The sequence below is a fragment of the Furipterus horrens genome, unplaced genomic scaffold (assembly GCF_987537825.1).
Source record: "Furipterus horrens unplaced genomic scaffold, mFurHor1.1.pri manual_scaffold_1, whole genome shotgun sequence".
Classification (NCBI taxonomy): domain Eukaryota; kingdom Metazoa; phylum Chordata; class Mammalia; order Chiroptera; family Furipteridae; genus Furipterus; species Furipterus horrens.
In genome coordinates, this window is record NW_028327171.1 from 165,092,630 (window position 1) to 165,112,557 (window position 19,928).

Here is a 19,928-nt window from a genome sequence, read left to right on the forward strand (position 1 = left end):
CCTTTTCTTTGTCTACTGGCATTTATATAACTTCTTTGGTTAAATGCCCATTCACATTTTTTGGCCATCTTCAATTGGGTCATTTGCATTCTTGTTAGTACCGGTTATTTTTTATGGTTCTCAGATTTTGAACAGGTCTGATATCATCATGATCAGAATAGGTGGGAAATCTGGCAAATGTCCAGGTTGCTGTATATGTACTGTAATGTCTGTAGAACTAAAATAGGGGAAGGTATTTAAACTTTGTTGTTGTTATAGAACAAATGAGGCACTTCTTAGTGGTGGAATTTTGGAAAAATTTAGGAGTGTGTGGAAACCATTGTGGAATGCTGTAAAAGCTGCATCATCATGGTCAAGCAGAGCAGACACCCTTGTTATTCTAAACAGGAAAGCAATCCTGGAGACATACCAATACACTTTCTTAGCCCATACCAGTACACTGCCTTAACCCAGAGACACTCATTAATGAATACATAATAATTCTACCTTAGTTTGAAATGTTCCTGGATTTTATTTGGTTTATAATTTGATGATATTTAAAGAGAATTACTGAGCAGATTTTGAATTACTTATCACTGTTAAATAATAACTGTGAAATGCTTTCTTAATGTAGGGGGTCAGGACAGGTGATGAAATGTTTTACTTGTGTACAATTCACTTATAACACTGGGTTATGGATTGGAAATACTCTTATTCTACTTCCCTTGGATTGCTTCTCCTACTTTTTTTCATTCTTGATAGTCCTCTGTTCCACATTACTATTTGTATAATACATCCAGCTCTCTGGAGATGAACCATGGGAACTTAATAAGTTATAGATTTTTACTTCTTCAAGAATCATATTCATCAACTCTTTCAAGATTCAGATTTTGCTATGCAGAGCAGTATAACCTCTGGAGATTTTGATTCTGTAGGTCTGAGATGGGGCCTGGCGATCCATATCTGTGAGTAGAGCATAAGGTGATTTTTAGAATCAGGCAAGTTTGCAAAACAATGGTGTGGTAAAAAGAGCTGAGTGTTTTGGGGCATATAAATCACCTGTTTATGTTTTAATTTCCTCTAATAATACTTTATAGGATTTTGAGGGGATTAAAAGAAATAACATATATAAAGAGCAGGGCCCATAAAAATTTGCAACAACTATTATCAATTGTAATTATGTTCCATTTAACAATAACCAGATAAGTCTGAGCACTTAAGGGCAATAATGAAGAAGACTTATTCTTTGCCTTCAAGAAACGTACCATTAGCAGTGGGGTAGAGATGAGATTTTTACAGCGAAGCCAGTAAGTCATATTATCAAGTAAGTTCAGGGCCATTTTTTTTTTTTTTTTTGAAGACAAAATGATATAAGTAGACACAACTAAAATAGGGGTGTCGGGTGAAATAGGGGTGGAGTAATGTGGGAACTAGGAAAGATAAGGACTCAGAGGCAGTAAATGATAAAGCATCTTCATAAAACAGTGAGCAGTTCCATCAGTCTCTTTCACAGGCAAACTTGGAGCAGTGTTAGAAGATAAGGATAGATAGGTGGAATTTTGAGAGATTTAAGCTTTCGTTTCAACTGAAGATTTTGAACGGCAGAATGACTAAGCTGGTAATAGTCTAAGGGTAAGAATTGAGTCCGCGGGGTTGGGGGAACTGGGAGGTTATTTCAATAATACTAATTCAGTAATAATCATGGATTTGATAAGTGGGAATTTATATCAAAACGAAAGGCAGATACTTTAAAAATACATCTGAAAGATCCTGTGTATAATTCCTATAGTCCAGGTAAATTAAAAAAAAACATTGTCCACATTACAGATTTTTCTTATTAAATATTTCAGTAGCTCTTAACTTAGGGAACTAAGAGGTAGAGGAACGGGAACAGAGCAGCGCCCTAGGGGAGATGCCGCTAGCGCAGACAGGGCTGGCACCACCGCCGTAGGGGGGGTGAGCAGGAGCACGGATGCGGGCGAAGGTGCGCGGCGGCTCCGGGCTATCGCGAGAGTTGGGCAGGCCGAGCACTCGCAGCAGTCAATTCCCCCACCCTCCCGGGAGGAGCCACTAGCCCAGGGATCTCCAAATTCTGAGCTCTCATCATGGCGGCGGCGGCGGCCGCGGCGGCCGTCGGGGGGCCGCAGCCGCCCCAACCCGAGCTGTCGGCTCCTGGGCTGGCCCTGGACAAGGCGGCCACCGCCGCGCACCTGAAGGCAGCTCTAAGCCGGCCGGACAACCGGGCAGGTGCTGAGGAACTGCAGGCGCTGCTGGAACGGGTGTTGAGCGCTGAGCGGCCGCTGGCCGCAGCTGCGGACAGCGAGGAGGAGGCGGCGGCGGCGGCCGGGAGCGGCGGCGGCGGCAGCGGCAGCGGCGGCCCGGGGGCAGCTGAGGAGGAGGCGCTGGAATGGTGCAAGTGTCTTCTGGCGGGAGGCGGTGGCTACGAGGAGTTCTGCGCGGCGGTGCGGGCCTACGACCCTGCGGCGCTCTGCGGCCTGGTCTGGACAGCCAACTTCGTGGCCTACCGTTGCCGGACGTGCGGCATCTCCCCCTGCATGTCGCTGTGCGCGGAGTGCTTCCACCAGGGCGATCACACCGGGCACGACTTCAACATGTTCCGCAGCCAGGCCGGGGGCGCCTGTGACTGCGGGGACAGCAATGTGATGCGGGAGAGTGGGTGAGTGGAGCCCTCCCCCGGGGTGAGGGGCGCCGCCGGAGGTCCAGGCTGGGGTTTGGGGAGACCGGGAGGGGTCCCGGGAGCCGATACTGAGCTGTCAAGGGGAAGGAGTGGGGGAGGGTTCAGCCACATGGGGATGGAGGTGTCTGAGCTGTCAGCGGTGCAAAGGGGTAGGGAGGAGGGGAGAGAGGAGAGCAGAGAGCGTGTTTAAGGAACTGGGCTGTAGATTTTTGGGGAAGCCAGGGCGAGAGATGAGAGCGAGAGAAGAGCCAGTGCTTTGGGTAGGAGGAGGAAAAGGATACGTGTGAAATCTGTTATCGAGATGTCAGTTGTGTACTTGTTGGGTAAGGCTGTATAAAGCTGCTTGGTTCTGGGAAGAAATGATGTGCTTTGGGTTGGCTGGGAGGGGTATTTGAATTGAATTGGGTCGCAGGAAAATGAGAGGCGGGGACGTGGTCTTGCAACTGCTGGGGTGGACAGCTCGGGGGAAAAGGACTTCTGAACTGTCAGCGTGTCTCCATGAGCGAAGGAGCTCTTGAGCTTATGGGGGTTGAGGGAGGAGGGAATGGGAGGGGCCTGCATGAAAAGTGACTGTTGAACTGTCAGTGGAGGCCGTCTAGGATGACATCTAGAATTGGGCTACTGAGCAGTCAGTTATAGAAATACCCTCCATACCAAAAGAACAAACAAAACACACTGAGCAAATTAGGAATCAAATGTTAGCTCTTCTCCAGTTAAAAGGGCACCTTATTCACATGCCATCTTTCTAAAAGGAGACACTCAACAAATGCTTTTTCAATAAGAGTAAGGTACCAGGCTGTTGGGACTTAGGACAAAAGACATTTCAAGTGTTGCAATGAATTAAACAGTACATGGCTTGGCTTGGGTCATGATGTCTATGTCTAGGGAAGTCCTGGGAAAAGAAAAAAACAGCGACTGAGAGGAGATTTTAGCTGGGCAGTAGTTGAAAGAATGTCAGCAAATCCAGTTACTCAAAAGTTTTTCAAATTTTAGGTCTTATAGAGTATAATCCCTTTAGGAATGGTCACGATTTTCTTCTTTGGAGTACTTGTATGTTACTGTTACTCTAGAATGTTTTTGTAATTACTAAGTGAAAGCAAGGTTCCTAGGGTATTAAACATGAATAAGACATTAACCTACTCCTTAAATAGTTCAGGAGTTAGAGGAGGCTTCTCTGCAGAAGAGTAAGAAAAAGGCTTCAAAAACTAAGTGTTTTGAGATTGCTACCACTATTACTAGTGTTACTAATAATAACCGTAATAATTGTAGCTAACATTCAAGAGCATAAAGTATAAGAGTGACATTAAAAAAAAAACAAACTTTTGAGTCCTGGCTGGTTGGAGCATTGTTCCGTACACTGAAAGGTTTTGGGTTCGATTCCTGGTCAGGGCACATTCCTGTGTTGCGGTTTCCATCCCTGGTTGGGGCACCTACAGGAGGCAACTGGTCGATGATTCTCACATTGATGTTTCTCTCTCCTTCCCTTACTCTTTCTGTAAAAGCAATGAAAAAATGTTCTCAAGTGAGGATAAAAATTACTTTTGAAAAATAATATTTGAATAGGAAAAAAATATTCATATAGCTAAAAAAGCAAAAAAATAAAAAATAAAAACACGCAATTTGAATGTCCCTCCTATCTTGTTTCCCATCTGCTCAGTTTCACTAAGGGCAAAAACCAACAAGGATGAATATGTATTTTGATTTTTCAGTCTCTTTTATGCAAAACAACATACCAATGCATAATTCTACACATCTTGAATTTTTCACTTATCTAATAGGTCTTTCCATGTCAATAAATCAGTGTACTCTATTTAAAAAAACAAAGCAAAACTGCTGTATAGTGTTCCATGTCATGAATTTGCCATACTTTATTTAATCATTACTTTTGATGGACATTTGGGTCCAGTATGAGAAAAAACCTGGTATACCTGTCTTTTTACACCCATGTAAGAATATCAGTGAAATAAATTCTCTAAATTGGGATTTCCAAATTGACCTCCATAAGGCATAGTACTAAGCAGAAAATGAGACTACCTGTTTTTCGACAGCCTTATCAACAGTGTTATGAAAACTTCGGTTTTTTATCCATCAGGTTGGTAAACAGTCGTCAAATATTAACTGCTTTACATGATTTAACTCATTTAATCTTCAGCAACTTTCAGATTATTACCCTTATTATCCCCATTGTACAGAAGAGGAAATACCCTGGCTGGTTTGGCTCAGTGGATTGAGCGTCGGCCTGCGAGCTAAGTGTCGCTGGTTCGATCTTCCAGTCAGGGCACATCAGAGAAGGAAAACTCTGACTTCAAAAAACCTCCGCTGCCTTGCGGCATACCTCTTCAGGGGAAAGGCTAAGGGAGTAAACCCCGACAGAAAATCCGGAGCCGGAGTCCCTAAGGCGGTTTGACGTTGTAGTCAACACCGGCAACTCCTGCGGCGCACCTGAAGCCAAGCTGTATTGACTCCGTCTTTCCCTTGGACCCTTCAGCTGCGAAGAGAGGGGGGGTCTGCTGCATGGGCAACAGCAGACCCTCCATATCACCCTGCCCAGGCTCTGTAGCTTCAGCTTCACTGGAGAGGACACTCCAGCGTCATCGCAAGATGTCGATTTAACACGGAGGAGACAGATACCGTGTCACTCCCGAGTCGGACTGCACAGCCATTCTCGGCGGTGCAGATAGACTCTTAAAGAAGCTACACCATCGTCTCTCGAGACGGACAGCTGCCGACGACGACAGAAGAGGAAAGTGGGGCAGAGTTTTAAAAAAGGGGCTTAGGATTACTCAGACAGTAATTTAGGCAGGCTGGTTCCGGAGCCTGACCACTCAACACTTCTCTCTTCTACCTCTACTAATAACATTCTTATTTGTATTTCCATTTAATACTGCGTAAATGTTTTTTTTTTTTTTAATATGCCATTCTTGTTCGGCCTTTTACATTTTTTTTAAACTTATGTTTTTAAAAAAATACTACAGGCATTTCAAAGCAGAGGAAGAAGTTGAAAAAATTCTTTACTGATATTTAGTCATTTTTACTTCTTAGACTAGTTTAGCACTTAGGAGATCCTCAAAAAACTAGGAAATACTATTGATATTTTCCTGAATTTTGGAACACAATGGTAATTATCATGTTAATCAGGATGAGAAGCAAATCTGATCTCTAATTATGATGCTTCAGTGCAGGAGTGGAACTATGTTAGTGAGTTTCTTTGAAGGTACTAATACATGTTTAAGGCAACTGGGCTGTAGATAGTCCACATACTAATCTTATAGCATTTACCTTTACTGACATCTCATAGATAGTTATTTTTACGCAGTCTGGCAACCCTCTATGAGTTGATATATAAGTATTTAAATATTTATTATGATCTTTGTGAAATGCAGAACTGTTGTCTGTATGTGCCAGCATAATTCACAAAGGGCAATATTCAACAATAAATGGTGTTGTGGCTATATGATAATTCTGAAATTTTTAACCATTTATTGGGTTGGACAGAATAATTCTTCTGGGCTACTCACCTAATCTACTGCTTTGAGACACACAGGTGATGTTAGCCTGCACTGCAAATTAAAAGGCTGTCTCTGGAACCTTTTTAGAATAAGAAATCAGCAACAAATTATATCGGTGTTCCTGGTGGGCAAAATTGGATTACCCTGGCATGGACAGAATATATTTAACCTTTCTAAGTTTTTGATGGTCCTTAAAATCCTTTTGGGTTGCTAAAGATTGAAGATATGCTGATTTGGGGGTTGTTATTCTAACTGCCCTAGGAGTTTGTAAATCCTACTCAGTAAATTTTAAGGAAGGATTTCGTTTTTCTCTATATCTGTGTTCTTAGAAAAGAGAAAATCCTGCTATACTTTAATCCTTTTTCCAAGTGTCTGCTTGCTGTGGGTACGATTGAAGATAGGAAAGAATCTTGGATCCCTCACCACCTGTATTACTATTTAATTTTCAAATTTGTAATTATAGCAGTGTGTGGGGGGGATGATTCAGTAGTACTGATATAATAAATGTGATATTAACAGATATACAAAGCAAAGGAAGAAAACAACTGAGAATTCATTTGTGGGATGAGATCACAAAGGCTATAGAAACTATTAATAACTATGTATAACATCATAGTTTTGCTACTAATGAGTAAGTGCAGTCATTGTCACAAATGCTGTATAGATGGATCAGCTAAAAAAAAGTAATGGAAAACGTAAAATAATGTCTGACTGGTTTAGGGTTCTGATGGTAACTAGAAATTGGAATTTTAAACATGGAGTTATCAAATTTGATGCGGAGAGTGACCATTTTCATGTTCTATCCTGTATGATAGATATTTTTGCCTCCTTGCTGGTTCTCCCTCACAGATTCTAAGCTCCTTAAAAAATAGGAACCTTATCTGGGTATTAATCAGAGTTCAGCACAGCCTCTTACACCTAGTAGATGCTTAGTAAATGTGGGATTAAATTGGATAAAATAGTGACTTTTACACTTGAAAATGTGCCCTAAGATTACAATACTTTAGGCATGGATTATTAAATCCATGACAGATTTTTTCAAATGATTTTATTTCTTAATTTCAAAAGTAATAAATATTGGTCATAATATAAAAATAAATGGATAAACTAGAAAGTAAAGATTCCTCTTTCCTCCACTCCTCAGTGAGAAATGTCTCTTACTTTCCTTTGAACTTTGTTATACGTGTAAAAGATGTTTGCTATAATTTACTCAACATTTGTAGATGTTTTGTTATGAGATGTTTTTAGGTTGTTTGGTCTGTGGCAATGCCAGATATGGAAGTAGTGAATGTCTGGTTGAATTTTGTTTTTTTTGCATTTTCCCCCTTAATATATTTATTGGACACTGTTTTACTAGAACAGATAGAACAGTTTTATTTTTTAAAGTCAAATCATATTCCATAATATTTTCTTATTTTATATTTTACTGTAATTTATGAATTTAATTCCCTACTCATAGACATTTAAATTGTTTTGTCTTGGCTGTTATCCTGGGCTATTCTAAACACTGTTGCAGACAGAATGCTTATATACACTTCTTCGTGTGTGTGTGTGAGAGTGTATGTATGAGGATAAATTCCCAGAAGTTATATCTTGGTTGAAGAAAATGTCCATTTTTAACTTTGATAGAGCTCTCCAAAGGAATTAATTTACACTACCACCTACACTGTTTGAAAGGGCATGCTTCCTTAGATCCTAGTCAATATATATAGTATTATCAGTATTTCTGATATTTTTTTTAAAGTTATATTTTATTAATTATGCTGTTACAGTTGTCCCATTTCTTTTCCCTTTGCTCCCCTCCACCCAGTACTCCCCTTCCCTCCAGCAATCACTACCCATTAGTTCATGTCCATGGCTTATGCATATATGTTCTTTATTATTCTTAACTTCCCCTTATTTTGTACCTACCAAAATTGCCTCTTAATCCCTGCACTGTTTCGCCATTTCTCCCCCTTCCCCCTCCCAGCTGATAACTCTCCAAATGATCCCCATACCTATAGTTCTGTTCCTACTATGGTTGTTTGCTTAGTTTATTTTTGCTTTTATTTTTTAGATTCTGTTGTTGATAATTGTGAGTTTATTGTCATTTTAACGTTCATAATTTTGATCTTTTTCTTAAATCAGTCCCTATAACATTTCATATAGTAATGGCTTGGTGATGATGAACTCCTTTGGCTTTACCTTGTCTGGGAAGCACTTTATTTGCCTTTCTATTCTAAACGATAGCTTTGCTGGATAGAGTAATCTTGGTTGTAGGTCCTTGCTTTTGATCACTTTGAATATTTCTTGCCAGTCCCTTCTTGCCTGCAAAGTCTTCTTTGAGAAATCAGTTGACAGTCTTATAGGCACCCCTTTCTAGGTAACTCTCTTCTTTCTTCTTGCTGCTTTTAAGATTCTCTCTTTATCTTGAACTTTTGGGATTTTAATTATGATGTGTCTTGGTGTGATCCTCTTTGAATCTAACTTGTTTGGGACTCTCTGTACTTCCTGGACTTGTATGTCTATTTCCTTCACCAAATTTGGGAAATTTTCCTTCATTATTTCTTCATAAAAGTTTTCAATTTGTTGCTCTTCCTCTTCTCCTTCTGGCACCCCTATGATTTGGATGTTGACATGTTTAAAGTTGTTCCAGACGTTCTTAAACCTGTCCTCATTTTTTTTCAGTTCTTGTTTCCTCATTCTGTACTGGTTGTTTATTTCTTCCTTATGTTCCAAATTATTGATCTGAGCCTTGGCTTCCTCCCCTTCACCATTGGTTTTGTGTGGATTTCACTTAGCTTAGCCTCACTTCTTCCCTTTTGTGTTTGCTGTACTTAAGCATATTTGTCACGTCTGTGAGCATCTTTATCACCAGTGTTTTGAACTCTGTGCTGTTAGACTATCTCCTCATTTGTTAGGTTCCCTATCTCCTCGTTGCTTAGTTCTCCCACTGGAACCTTGATTTGTTCCCTCTTTTGGGCCATATTTCTCTGTTTCTTCAACTTGACAGGCTCCTGTGTTTGCCTCTGTGTCTTATGTAGAGCTGTCGCACTTGTTACATTGTAAGGGGCGGAGCCATAGGTATTTGTAGGGACAGGGCGACCCGGTTCACCGCTTTGTGGGGCTGTATATGGGGGAGGGGTCTGAGAGGGAACAATGCTGACTGCTCAGCGCTCGCCCCTTTTTCAGGCACTTCTCCCACTTCTTGTATAGGACTGGCGCCCCTCTAGCTGTTGCTCTGGCTGTAGTTCCTGGAATTTGTGGGTCTGTGGATGTTCTAGGACTGTGGGGGCCTCTAAACAAATGGACTCTGCTGAGAGACCGACGGTTTCTTCTTCTGCCCCAACCCCCACTGATTTTCACAGTCAGAAGCAATGAGGTTTTATTTTCCCCGATGCTGGAACGTGAGCTGTGTGGTCTGATCTGGTGCTGGGATGGTTCCCCACGTGCCTTTCCCTACTTTTTAAAATACGTGACTGCACTTTCCGCTTGCCTGCCACTGCTGCTGCCACTGCTGCTGACCCCACACCTTGTCATCTCCACCCTGGCTCTTCCCCTCCTACCTGTCTGGATGAGTATTTCTTCTTTATATCTTTGTTTGTTGGATTTCCATGTGGCCTTATCTTCTGGAACTTCTGGTTATCTCTTGTTTTGACGTAGTTGTATTCATTCTTAGTTGTGGAGAGAGATGCAGCAAGTCTCTCTAGGCCTCCATCTTGGTCGGAAGTCCGTTCTGATATTTTTTGATCAGGTAAGTGATGGATGATGTCTTGTTTCATCTGTTACCCCTCTCCCCACTGCCATTTCCTCCCAACTTAGTATTTTGAAGCAAATCTCAAGTATATTATAATTTATTTATAAATATTTGAGTATGTACTCAGTAAAGAGATGTGAGCTCCTAAAAATAAAATATTATCTTCCCTGGCCAGCTAGCTCAGTTGGTTAGAGCATCATCCTGATACACGAAGGTTGTAAGACTGATCCCCAGTTAGAATCAAGAATATAAGATTCAACATACAAGAATCAACCAAGTGGAATAACAAATTGATGTTTACCTCCCCTGCTCCCCCACTGCTTCTTCCCTCTCTCTAAAATCAGTAAATAAAATTAAAAAATAATCTAAATATCCATTGACATATGAATGGATAAACAAAATGTGGTCTATACGGAAGATGGGATATTATTCAGCCTTTAAAAGGAATGAAATTCAGTCCAGATTCAGGACTTCTGGTCAAGATGGCAGAGTAGGTAAATGCTGTGCTTGCCTACTCCCATGACAACATCAGAATTACAGCTAAATTATATAACAGCCATATTGACATATGAATGGATAAACAAAATGTGGTCTATACGGAAGATGGGATATTATTCAGCCTTTAAAAGGAATGAAATTCAGTTCAGATTCAGGACTTCTGGTCAAGATGGCAGAGTAGGTAAATGCTGTGCTTGCCTACTCCCATGACAACATCAGAATTACAGCTAAATTATATAACAGCCATCATTGAGAACCACCTGAAGACCACCTGAACAGAAGTTCTGACACTAAGGATATGAATAAGCCACAATGAGACTGGGAGGAAGGGTGGAATGATGAAAGGGCAGGTCCTACAGCTATGGTGTGGTGGTTAAGAAACAGGAGGGATATCTGGCTGTGGAGGTCCCTGGTGAGGAGCAAGGAGTCTCAGCCCCATACTGGGCTCCCAGCCCAGCGAACCTCTGTCAGGAAGAGGAGTCCTCATAACTTTTGGCTGTGAAAGGTAGCAGGGACTGTGGCTCTGAGAGAAGGTTGCTGGAGTCCCAGATGTTTCTCTTAAAGGGCCAGTGTATGGACTTACTTGCTTACAGACTCACTTGCTCTGGGCTCCAGTTCTGGCGCAGCAGCTTGAAAAGTTCCAGGAAACTGCAGGGAGGAGCTGAAATGACTAGTTTCAGTATGAGGGCTAGAGAGGCAGGGGTTGGAGTACAGTATTCCCTCACTTATCATGGGTATTATGTTCTAGTTCTCATATTCAATCATCCTTAGGATCAGTTCCTCCCATTGATGTGCCAACAGCAATGAAAGGTCAGCTACAACAGGAGGGCACACACTACTCACACAAGGGACACCTTGGAGCACCTGGGTCAAGTGAACAGGGAGACTGAACCACTGAGCCCTACTCTGCCAAAACTGGGAGACCAAGCAGATCTATCTAATACATAGAAGCAAACATAGGGAATTAGCCAAAATGAGGAGACATGTCCCAAATGAAAGAACAGGACAAAGCTCCAATAAAAGAACTAAGTGAAGTGGAGACAAGCAATTTATCAGATGCAGAGTTAAAAACACTGATTATAAGGATGCTCAATGAAATTAAGGGAAGAGTAGATGAATTCAGTGAGCACTTCAACAAGGAGAGAGGAAACAAAAATGGAGATAGAAATTATAAAAATGAACCAGTCAGTATTGAAGAATACAGTAACTGAAATGAAGAATACATTAGAGGGAATCAACAGTGGGTAAAGCAGAGGATTGAGGTAGCACAAACACTCCAGTAGAACAGTAGAAAGAAACAATTAAAAAAATGAGGATCTGAGACAACATCAAATGTACCAACATTTGTGTCACAGGGGTACTAGAGAGAGAAGAAAGAGAGCAGCTGATTCAAAACCTATTTGACAGAGTAATGACAGAAAACGTGCCTACCCTGGTAAAGGAAATAGTCATGTAAGTCCAGGAAGCACAAAGATTCCTCAACAAGATGAACCCAAAGAGGCCCACACCAAGGCACATCATAAATGCAATGCAAAAGCTTAAAGACAGAGAGAATATTAAAAGCAGCAAGAGAAAAGCAGCTAGATACCGACAAGGGAATTCCCATAAGACTGTCAGCTAATTTCTCAATAGAAACTTTGCAGTTCAGAAGAGATTGGCATGAAATATTCAAAGTGATTAAAAACAATGAATTACAACAAAAAAATACTGTACCCAGAAGGCTATCATTTAGAATGAAAAGAGACAAAAAGAGCTTGCAAGACAAGAAAAAGTTGAAGGAGGTTATCAGCACCAAAACAGAATTATAAGAAATATTAAAGGGACTACTTTAAGAAGTAGAAGAGGAAGAAAAAAAATGTGAATATTAAAATGGCAATAACTACTTACCTATCAATAATTAAGTGTAAATGATTAAATGCTCCAATCAAAAGACATAAGGTGGCTCAATGGATAAGAAAACAAGACCCATACATATGCTGTCTACAAGAGATCCATTTCAGATTGAAAGACATCCAGAGACTGAAAGTAAAGGGATGATAAAATATATTTCATGAAAATGGAAACAAAAATAAAGCTGGAGTAGCAACACCTATATCAGACAAAAGTAGACTTTAAAATAAATGCTACAACAAGAGACAAAGAAGGACATTTCATAATAATAAAAAGGTCAGCCCAACAAGAGGATATAACTTTTATAAACATTTATGTACCCAGCATTGGAGTACGTAAACATATAAAGCATATATTGACAGACATAAAGGGAGAGATGGACAGTAATACAGTCATAATAGGGGACTTTAACACCCCACTGACATCAGTGGATAGGTCATTCAGACAAAAATCAAGTAAACAGCATCCTTAAGTGACACATTAGACAAGATGGATTTAATTGATATTTTTAGAACTATTTACCTCAAAGCATCAGAATATACATTCTTTCAAATGCAAATAGAATATTTTCCAGGACAGATCACATGTTAGGCCACAAAACTATTCTCAACAAATTTAAGAAGATTGAAATCATATCAAGAATCTTTTCCAATCACAATGGATGAAACTAGAAATCAATTACAAGAAGAAAACTGAAAAACAAATCAGTGGTATATGGGGAGAAAATGAAGTGTCTGGCATCAGGGTGAGTGCCAGGGGGCAGCCTCCTCCAGGACAAAACTTCAGAGGCCCAGCAGTGGCTGTTGTTTCCCTGCTGAGCCCCCCTCCACACAGAGTCACAGGGAGGTGACACCATATCTAAGACTCCATCATCCTGGTTCACAAGAATTGCCCTGATGTGGTGATTACCTAAGGTTCTACCACATCCAACTTACCAGTGTGCTTCTCTACAATAGGCCACGCTACTAAGACAGGGAGTCAAAGCAGCTCTATCTGATACACAGAAACAAACACAGGGAGACTTACAAAATGAGGAGACAAAGAAATATGGCCCAAATGAAAGGACAGACCAAAACTCCAGAAAAAGAACTAAACAAAAAAGAGGTAAGCAATTTATCAGATGCAGAGTTCAAAATGTTGGTTATTAGGATGCTCAAGGAATTCATTGGGTACTTCCACAGAATAAAAAAATCCCAGGCAGAAATGAAGGTTACACTAAGTGAAATAAAAAAAAAAAATTTACAGGGAATCAGCAGTGGAGTGTATGAAGCTGAGAATCAAATCAACAGTTTGGAACATAAGGAGGGAAAAACATTCAAAGAGAACAGTCAGAAGAAAAAAGAATTAAAAAAAAAAAACAAAAAAACAAGGCTAAGGAGCCTCTGGGATAACATCAAATGTACCAACATTTGAATCGTAGGGGTGCTGGAAGGAGAAGAGAAAGAGCAAGAAATTAGAAACTTATTTGAAAAAATAATGAAAGAAAACTTCCCTAATTTGGTGAAGGAAATAGACATACAAGTCCAGCAAGCACAGAGTCCCAAAGAAATTAGACACAAAGAGAACCACACCAAGACACATCATGATTAAAATGCCAAAGGTTAAAGATAAAGAGAGAATCTTAAAAGCAGCAAGAGAAAAGCAAAGAGTTACCTACAAAGAAGTTCTCATAAGATGTCAGCTGATTTCTCAAAAGAAACTTTGCAGGCAGGATGGGGCTGACGAGAAGTATTTAATGTGATGAAAGGCAAGGACCTACAACCTAGATTACTCTATCCAGCAAAGCTATCATTTAGAATGGAAGAGCAGATAAAGTGTTTCTAGACAAGGTAAAGCTAAAGGAGTTCATCATCACCAAGCCATTAGTATATAAAATGTTAAAGGGACTTATTTAAGAAAAAGTAAAAGAGCAAAACTATGAACACTAAAATGGCAATAAATTCACAACTATTGACAAGTGAATGTAAGAAACAAACTAAGCAAACAACTAGAACAGAAACAATTGTAGATAGTGGAGATCATTTGGAGGGTTATCAGTTGGAAAGGGGAAGGAGGAGATTGGGGGGAAATGTACAGGGATTAAGAAGTACAAATTGGTGGGTACAGAGTAGACTGGGGAATGGTAAGAAGAGTATAGGAAATAGAGTAGCCAAAGAACTTATATGCATGACCCATGGACATGGACTATTGGGGGTGGGATTGCTGGAGAGAAGGAGGGTACCGTGTTGAGGGGAGCAAAAGGGGGAAATTGAGATCAACTCTAATAGCATGATCAATAACATATATTAAAAAAAGAGATGTTCTTTTCAGATAATGAAGACCTGGAGATCAGAAGAGACTGTTCTCTCAGGCTCTTATAGCCCAGGTGATTATGCAAGAGACAGAGAGTGAACTTCACCCCTATTTTGGGAGCTTTATCAGCAAGCCCTGTTCTTGGTCTAGGCTGAGGTGTCACAGTAATCATGGGGCATTTCATAGGATCGTGGTGGCCTGAGAAAGTGAAAGTACTACCCCTAGCCTTGTGCTTAACAGTAGGAGGGGATGTAGTTGGGAAGGGACTTTCTTTAATTCTTCTTGTGTGAATCTCATGGGAGCCTAATTTTATAATGAAGACACCACTTTTACCCTGCCAACTTGTTGATGAAGAATCCCAACAGCCAACAAATAACCTAGAGGAAGGAAACACATTCTTGAAAGTTAGGGCAAATATTTCAATACTTATTTACATTTTCAAGACAAAAAACCTCACAAAATATTCACAATTATTTCTTAATGTCTTCAAAGTTCAATGAGGATTCAGATTTTCCCAGTTGTTTTATAATTTTTTTTCTCAGGGTTGATGTAGAATTAGGATTTAAACAAAGTCTTTATAAGGTTTCTTTCAATTTATTCCTTCCCTGCCACCCTGGCCCTCTGTTTTTGTTTTTTCTTTTTTGTTGTTGTTTTTCTTACTTTGCAGTTAGTTGAAGTAACCACATTCTGGGTTTTACGGATTGCATCTCTGTTCCTCTTGTTTATTATTTCCTGTGAACCAGTAGTGGATCTAAGGTCTTTGTCAAATTTTTAGGTTCTATTGTGTGTGTGTGGATTTTTTTGGCAAGAAAACTTTATTTATTTTATTTATTATTATTTTTTAAGTATATTTTATTGATTATATTGTTACAATAAGAAAACTTTATGATAAACAGTAAGCTTTATACTTACTGTTGCATCATAGGAGGAACCACAGAATGTCTTTTTGCCTCTCCTTTAGTTATGATTGATCAGTGGGTTCAGGTTCGTCAGCCTGATTCATTTGTTATAAAGTTCCCTGTCACATAGGCTAGTTCATTCATTTCTAACTACTATTAAGCATTCCACAGTATGATTAAATCGTAATTTGCATATATATTTTTTTTGCTGAGGGACAATTAGATGCTTATATTTTTCATTGTTTACAAAAAGTTTGCATGTGTTTGTTTGTATATATATACTAGAATTTTTTTACTATAGATTACTAGGAGAGGAATAGCTGGGTCATAGAGTGTACTATTTTCACCATTACTGATAGTTAAGAATTGCCTTTCAATGTTTCCCTCAGGAATTTGAGTTCCCGTTGTTTTCGGTTTGTTTGTTTATTTTTTTTACTTATTAAAACTTGGTGGGATGTAAATTCTTGCCAATCTGTTGGATATCAATGTTGTATATTTAAAACTTGCATTGTCCTGACTACGGATAAAGTTGAACATCTATTCGTATGTTTTTTAGGACATTTGATTTCTTCCTTTGTGAACTGCTGGTTCTTATTCTTTGCCTGTTTTCTACTGAGTTTTTGTTTCATCTTACTGAATTTTAGGAATATGATATATGTTCTAGATACTGATCCTTAACTATGTGAATTCCTAAGTTCATTTTTCAGCTTGTGGCTTGTCTTTTCACCTTGTAATATATAATAGTATTGTAAAAGGTTTTAAAATAAAAACACAGTTTTTCTTCTATAGTTTTTATTATTTGTGCCTTTTAAAAGCAATTCTACCTTAGTTTAAAAAGTGCTTATGTGTTTTCTTCTAAAAGTTTTAAAGTTTTACATTTCATATTTAGGTCTTCAGCTCAACTGGAATTTATTTATTTATTTATATATTAAAAAAAAGATTTTATTTATTTTTATTTGTAGAGAAAGGGGAAGGGAGAAAAAGAGGAAGAGAAACATCAATGTGTTGCCTTTGGCATGTCCCCAACTGGGGACCTGGCCTGCAACCCAGGCATGTGCCCTGACTTGGAATCGATCCGGTGACCCTTTGGTTTGTGGCTCAGTTCACTGAGCCACACCAACCAGAGCATGGAATTTATTTTTATGTATAATGTGAGCTTGAGATCTAATTTTATCTTTTTCAAAATGAGGAACCAGTTCTAGCACCATATACTGAACAATTTTTTCTCTATTGATCTATAGTGTCACCTCTGTCACATACCAACTCATCTGTGTCCTAAGCTTTCTGTTGTATTATGTCTCTTGCAATAATCATACTACTTTAATTATTATAAGATTAGAATAAGTCTTGATAGGGCAGGATTTCCCTCATTATTACTTTTCAAAAGAATCTTAGTTATTCTTTGTCCTAAACTCTTTCGTTTGAATTTCAGGGTCAGCTTGACAAATTCTGTGGAAAATTCTTGTTTGATATTGGTTGGAATCACATTAAATTTGAACACGTTGCTTAAGGAGACATGTACAAGGATATTTATTGTAATACTGTTTGAAATAGGTAACAGTTAGAAACATTGAGATTAGTAAATTGTGGTTTAATCACGCAGTGTAATACTTTACAGTAGAATGCATATATTGCTGTCTTTATAGTATTAAGTCTGCCTATTCATGAGAGTAAATTGCTTTTTCTTCCAATAAAGTAATCTCCATAAATTGCATATCTTTTGTTAGATTTGTCTCTAGATAACTTGTCATTTTTGTTTATACTATAAACGGTATCCTGAAAAATTTTGTCTAATTTCTTGTTTATTGACTTTAAAAATATTTTATAACAATTTTCAAATGCTATTGATTTTTTTATATTGATCAAGCCACCTTCCGAAGTCTCTTCTAGTTAATCATTCTCACTTTATTTAATTAGAAGGAATTCCCCTGGAGCTTTATTGAGATATAATTGAAAAATGAAGTTATATAAATCAAAGTATATAATATGATGATTTGATATATGTATATATTGCCAAATGAATACCATAATAAGGTTAATTAACAACATCTCCCACTTTACATGGTTCCCTTTTTTCTCAGTAATTTCAAGTATACAACACAGTATGTTAACTGTAGTCCCTTACTGTTCATTAGATCACCACAAATTACTTATTTTATAACTGAAAGTTTGTACCCTGTGACCAGTCACTCCTCATTTCCCTCATCCTGCAGTCCCTGGCAACCACCATTCTATTCTTTGTTTCAATGTGTTTGACTTTTTCAGATTTCTATATATATAATGAAATCATACAGTATTTGTCTTTTTCTGTCTGACTTATTTCACTTAACATAATGCTGTCCAGGTTCATCCATGTTGTCACGAATGTCACAAATTGGAAGATTTCCTTTTTTTTTTTTTTAAAGTCTGAATGATACACACACACACACACACACACACAGGATCCTTGAACAGCATGGATTTGAACTGCATAGGTCCACATATAAGGATTTTTTTGAATAAATGCTGTAAATGTATTTTCTTCCTATGATTTTCTTAATAATATTTTCTTTATTATAAGAATACAGTATATAGTACATAAAACATAAAACATGTATTAACTTATTGCCTATGTGATTGGTAAGGCTTACAGTCAACAGTAAGCTACTATTAGTATTAATAGTTAAGTTTTTAGCAAGTCAAAATTATGTGCAGGTTTTTGACTTTGCTGGGGGTCAGTACCCCTAACCCCCATTTTGTTAAAGGGTCAGTGTGTGTGTGAATTCAGGTCCTCTGCCGATTAAAAAAAATCAGATTACTTTTATTATTATTATTTTGCTGTTGAGTTGTGAGTTTTTAAATATATTTTGGATATCAACCCCTTTTCAGATAAATGATTTGTAAATAGTTCTTCCCATTCCTTAGGTTGTCTTTTCATTTTGTTGATTGATTCCTTTGCTGTGCAGAAACTACTAGTTTGATATAGTCCCATTCGTTAATTTTTGCTTGTGTTGCTTGTATTTTTCATGTCATAGCTAAAAAATCATTGCCAAACCCAATATCAGGGAACTTTTTTCCCTATTTTTTTAAAGAGGAGTCTTATGGTTTTGGGTCTTATACTTACATTTTTATTCTAGCTTGCGTTAACTTTGTGAGTGATATAAGATAAATGATCCAATTTCATTTCTTTGTATGTGAACACCATTTATTGATGAGATTATCCTTTCTCCGTTGTATATTCTTGGCTTTCTTGTTGAATACTAATTGACCATATATGCCTGAATTTATTTCTGGGGTTTCTATTCTGTTAATTTATCTTTTTTTTAAATTAATACCATTCTGTTTTGTTTAATATAACTTTCTGATAGAGTTTGAAATTAGGAAGTGCGGTGCCTCTAGCTTTGTTCTTTCTCAAGATTGCTTGGGCTATTTGGGGTTTTTGTAATTTCTTATGTATTTTAGGGTTGTTTTTCTATTTCTTTGAGAAATACCATTGGAATTTTGATAGAGATTGCGTTGAACTTGGGTAGTATGGAGATTTTTAACAGTATTATATTAATTTTTTCGTTTACAAGCATGAGATAGTTTTCCATTTATTTGTGTCTTCTCTCATCAGTATTATATAGTCTTCAGTGCATAGATCTTTCACCTCCTTGGTTAAATTTATTCTTATGTATTTTATTATTTTTGATGCTATTGTAAATTGGATTTTTTTCTTAATTTCTCTTTCAGGTAGTTCACTGTTAATATATAAAAATGCAGTTGAATTTCATATGTTGATTTTTATATCCTGCAACTATTAGTATTAGTCCTAACAGGTTTTTGGTTCAGTCTTTAAGGTTTTCTATATATAATATAATGAATGTCATATTGTAAACAGAGACAGTTTTACCTTTTCCTTTATAATTTGGATGCCATTTATTCTTGTAAAAATTTTTTTTCCCTTGCCTACTTACTCTGGTAAGGATATCTAGTGCTTTGCTGAATAGAAGTGGTGAGAGAGGGCATCTTTGTCTTGTTTCTAATCTTAGAGGAGAAGCTTTCAGCTTTTCACTATTAAGTATGATGTTAGCTGTGGGCTTGTCATATACGGCTTTTATTATGTTGAGGTACGTTCCCACTGTCCCCAGTTTAGAGTTTTTTTTTAAACCATGATTGGCTGTTGAATTTCGTCAGATTTTTTTTTTTCTGCATTTGTTGAGATTATCATGTAAATCTTATCCTTCATTTTGTTTATCTGGTGTGTTACATTGATAGATTTCTGTATGTTGAACCAGGGATAAATTCTACATGATCATGGTGTCTGATCTTCTAATGTGCTGTTATTATGTTTCCTAGCATTTTTTTGAGAATTTTGTATCAATTTTTATCTGGGATATTGGCCTGTAATAGTCTTTTCCTATAGTGTCCTCGTATAGCTTTGTATCAAGGTAATGCAGTATTTCTCT

The 19,928-nt window shown here is 38.1% G+C and overlaps 1 protein-coding gene across 6 annotated transcripts in view; it reads left to right on the plus strand.

Moving 5' to 3' along the window:
- Positions 1-2,063: 2,063 nt before the first annotated feature.
- UBR3 (ubiquitin protein ligase E3 component n-recognin 3) overlaps positions 2,064-19,928 on the plus strand; it is a 210,608-nt gene continuing 192,743 nt past the window's right edge. For all 6 annotated transcript variants that reach the window (XM_090280628.1, XM_090280637.1, XM_090280645.1 and 3 more), the window contains exon 1: positions 2,064-2,656. In XM_090280628.1, the coding sequence (XP_090136754.1) occupies positions 2,085-2,656 (572 nt within the window). In that variant the 5' untranslated portion in view covers positions 2,064-2,084. The remainder of the gene's footprint in view (positions 2,657-19,928) is intronic.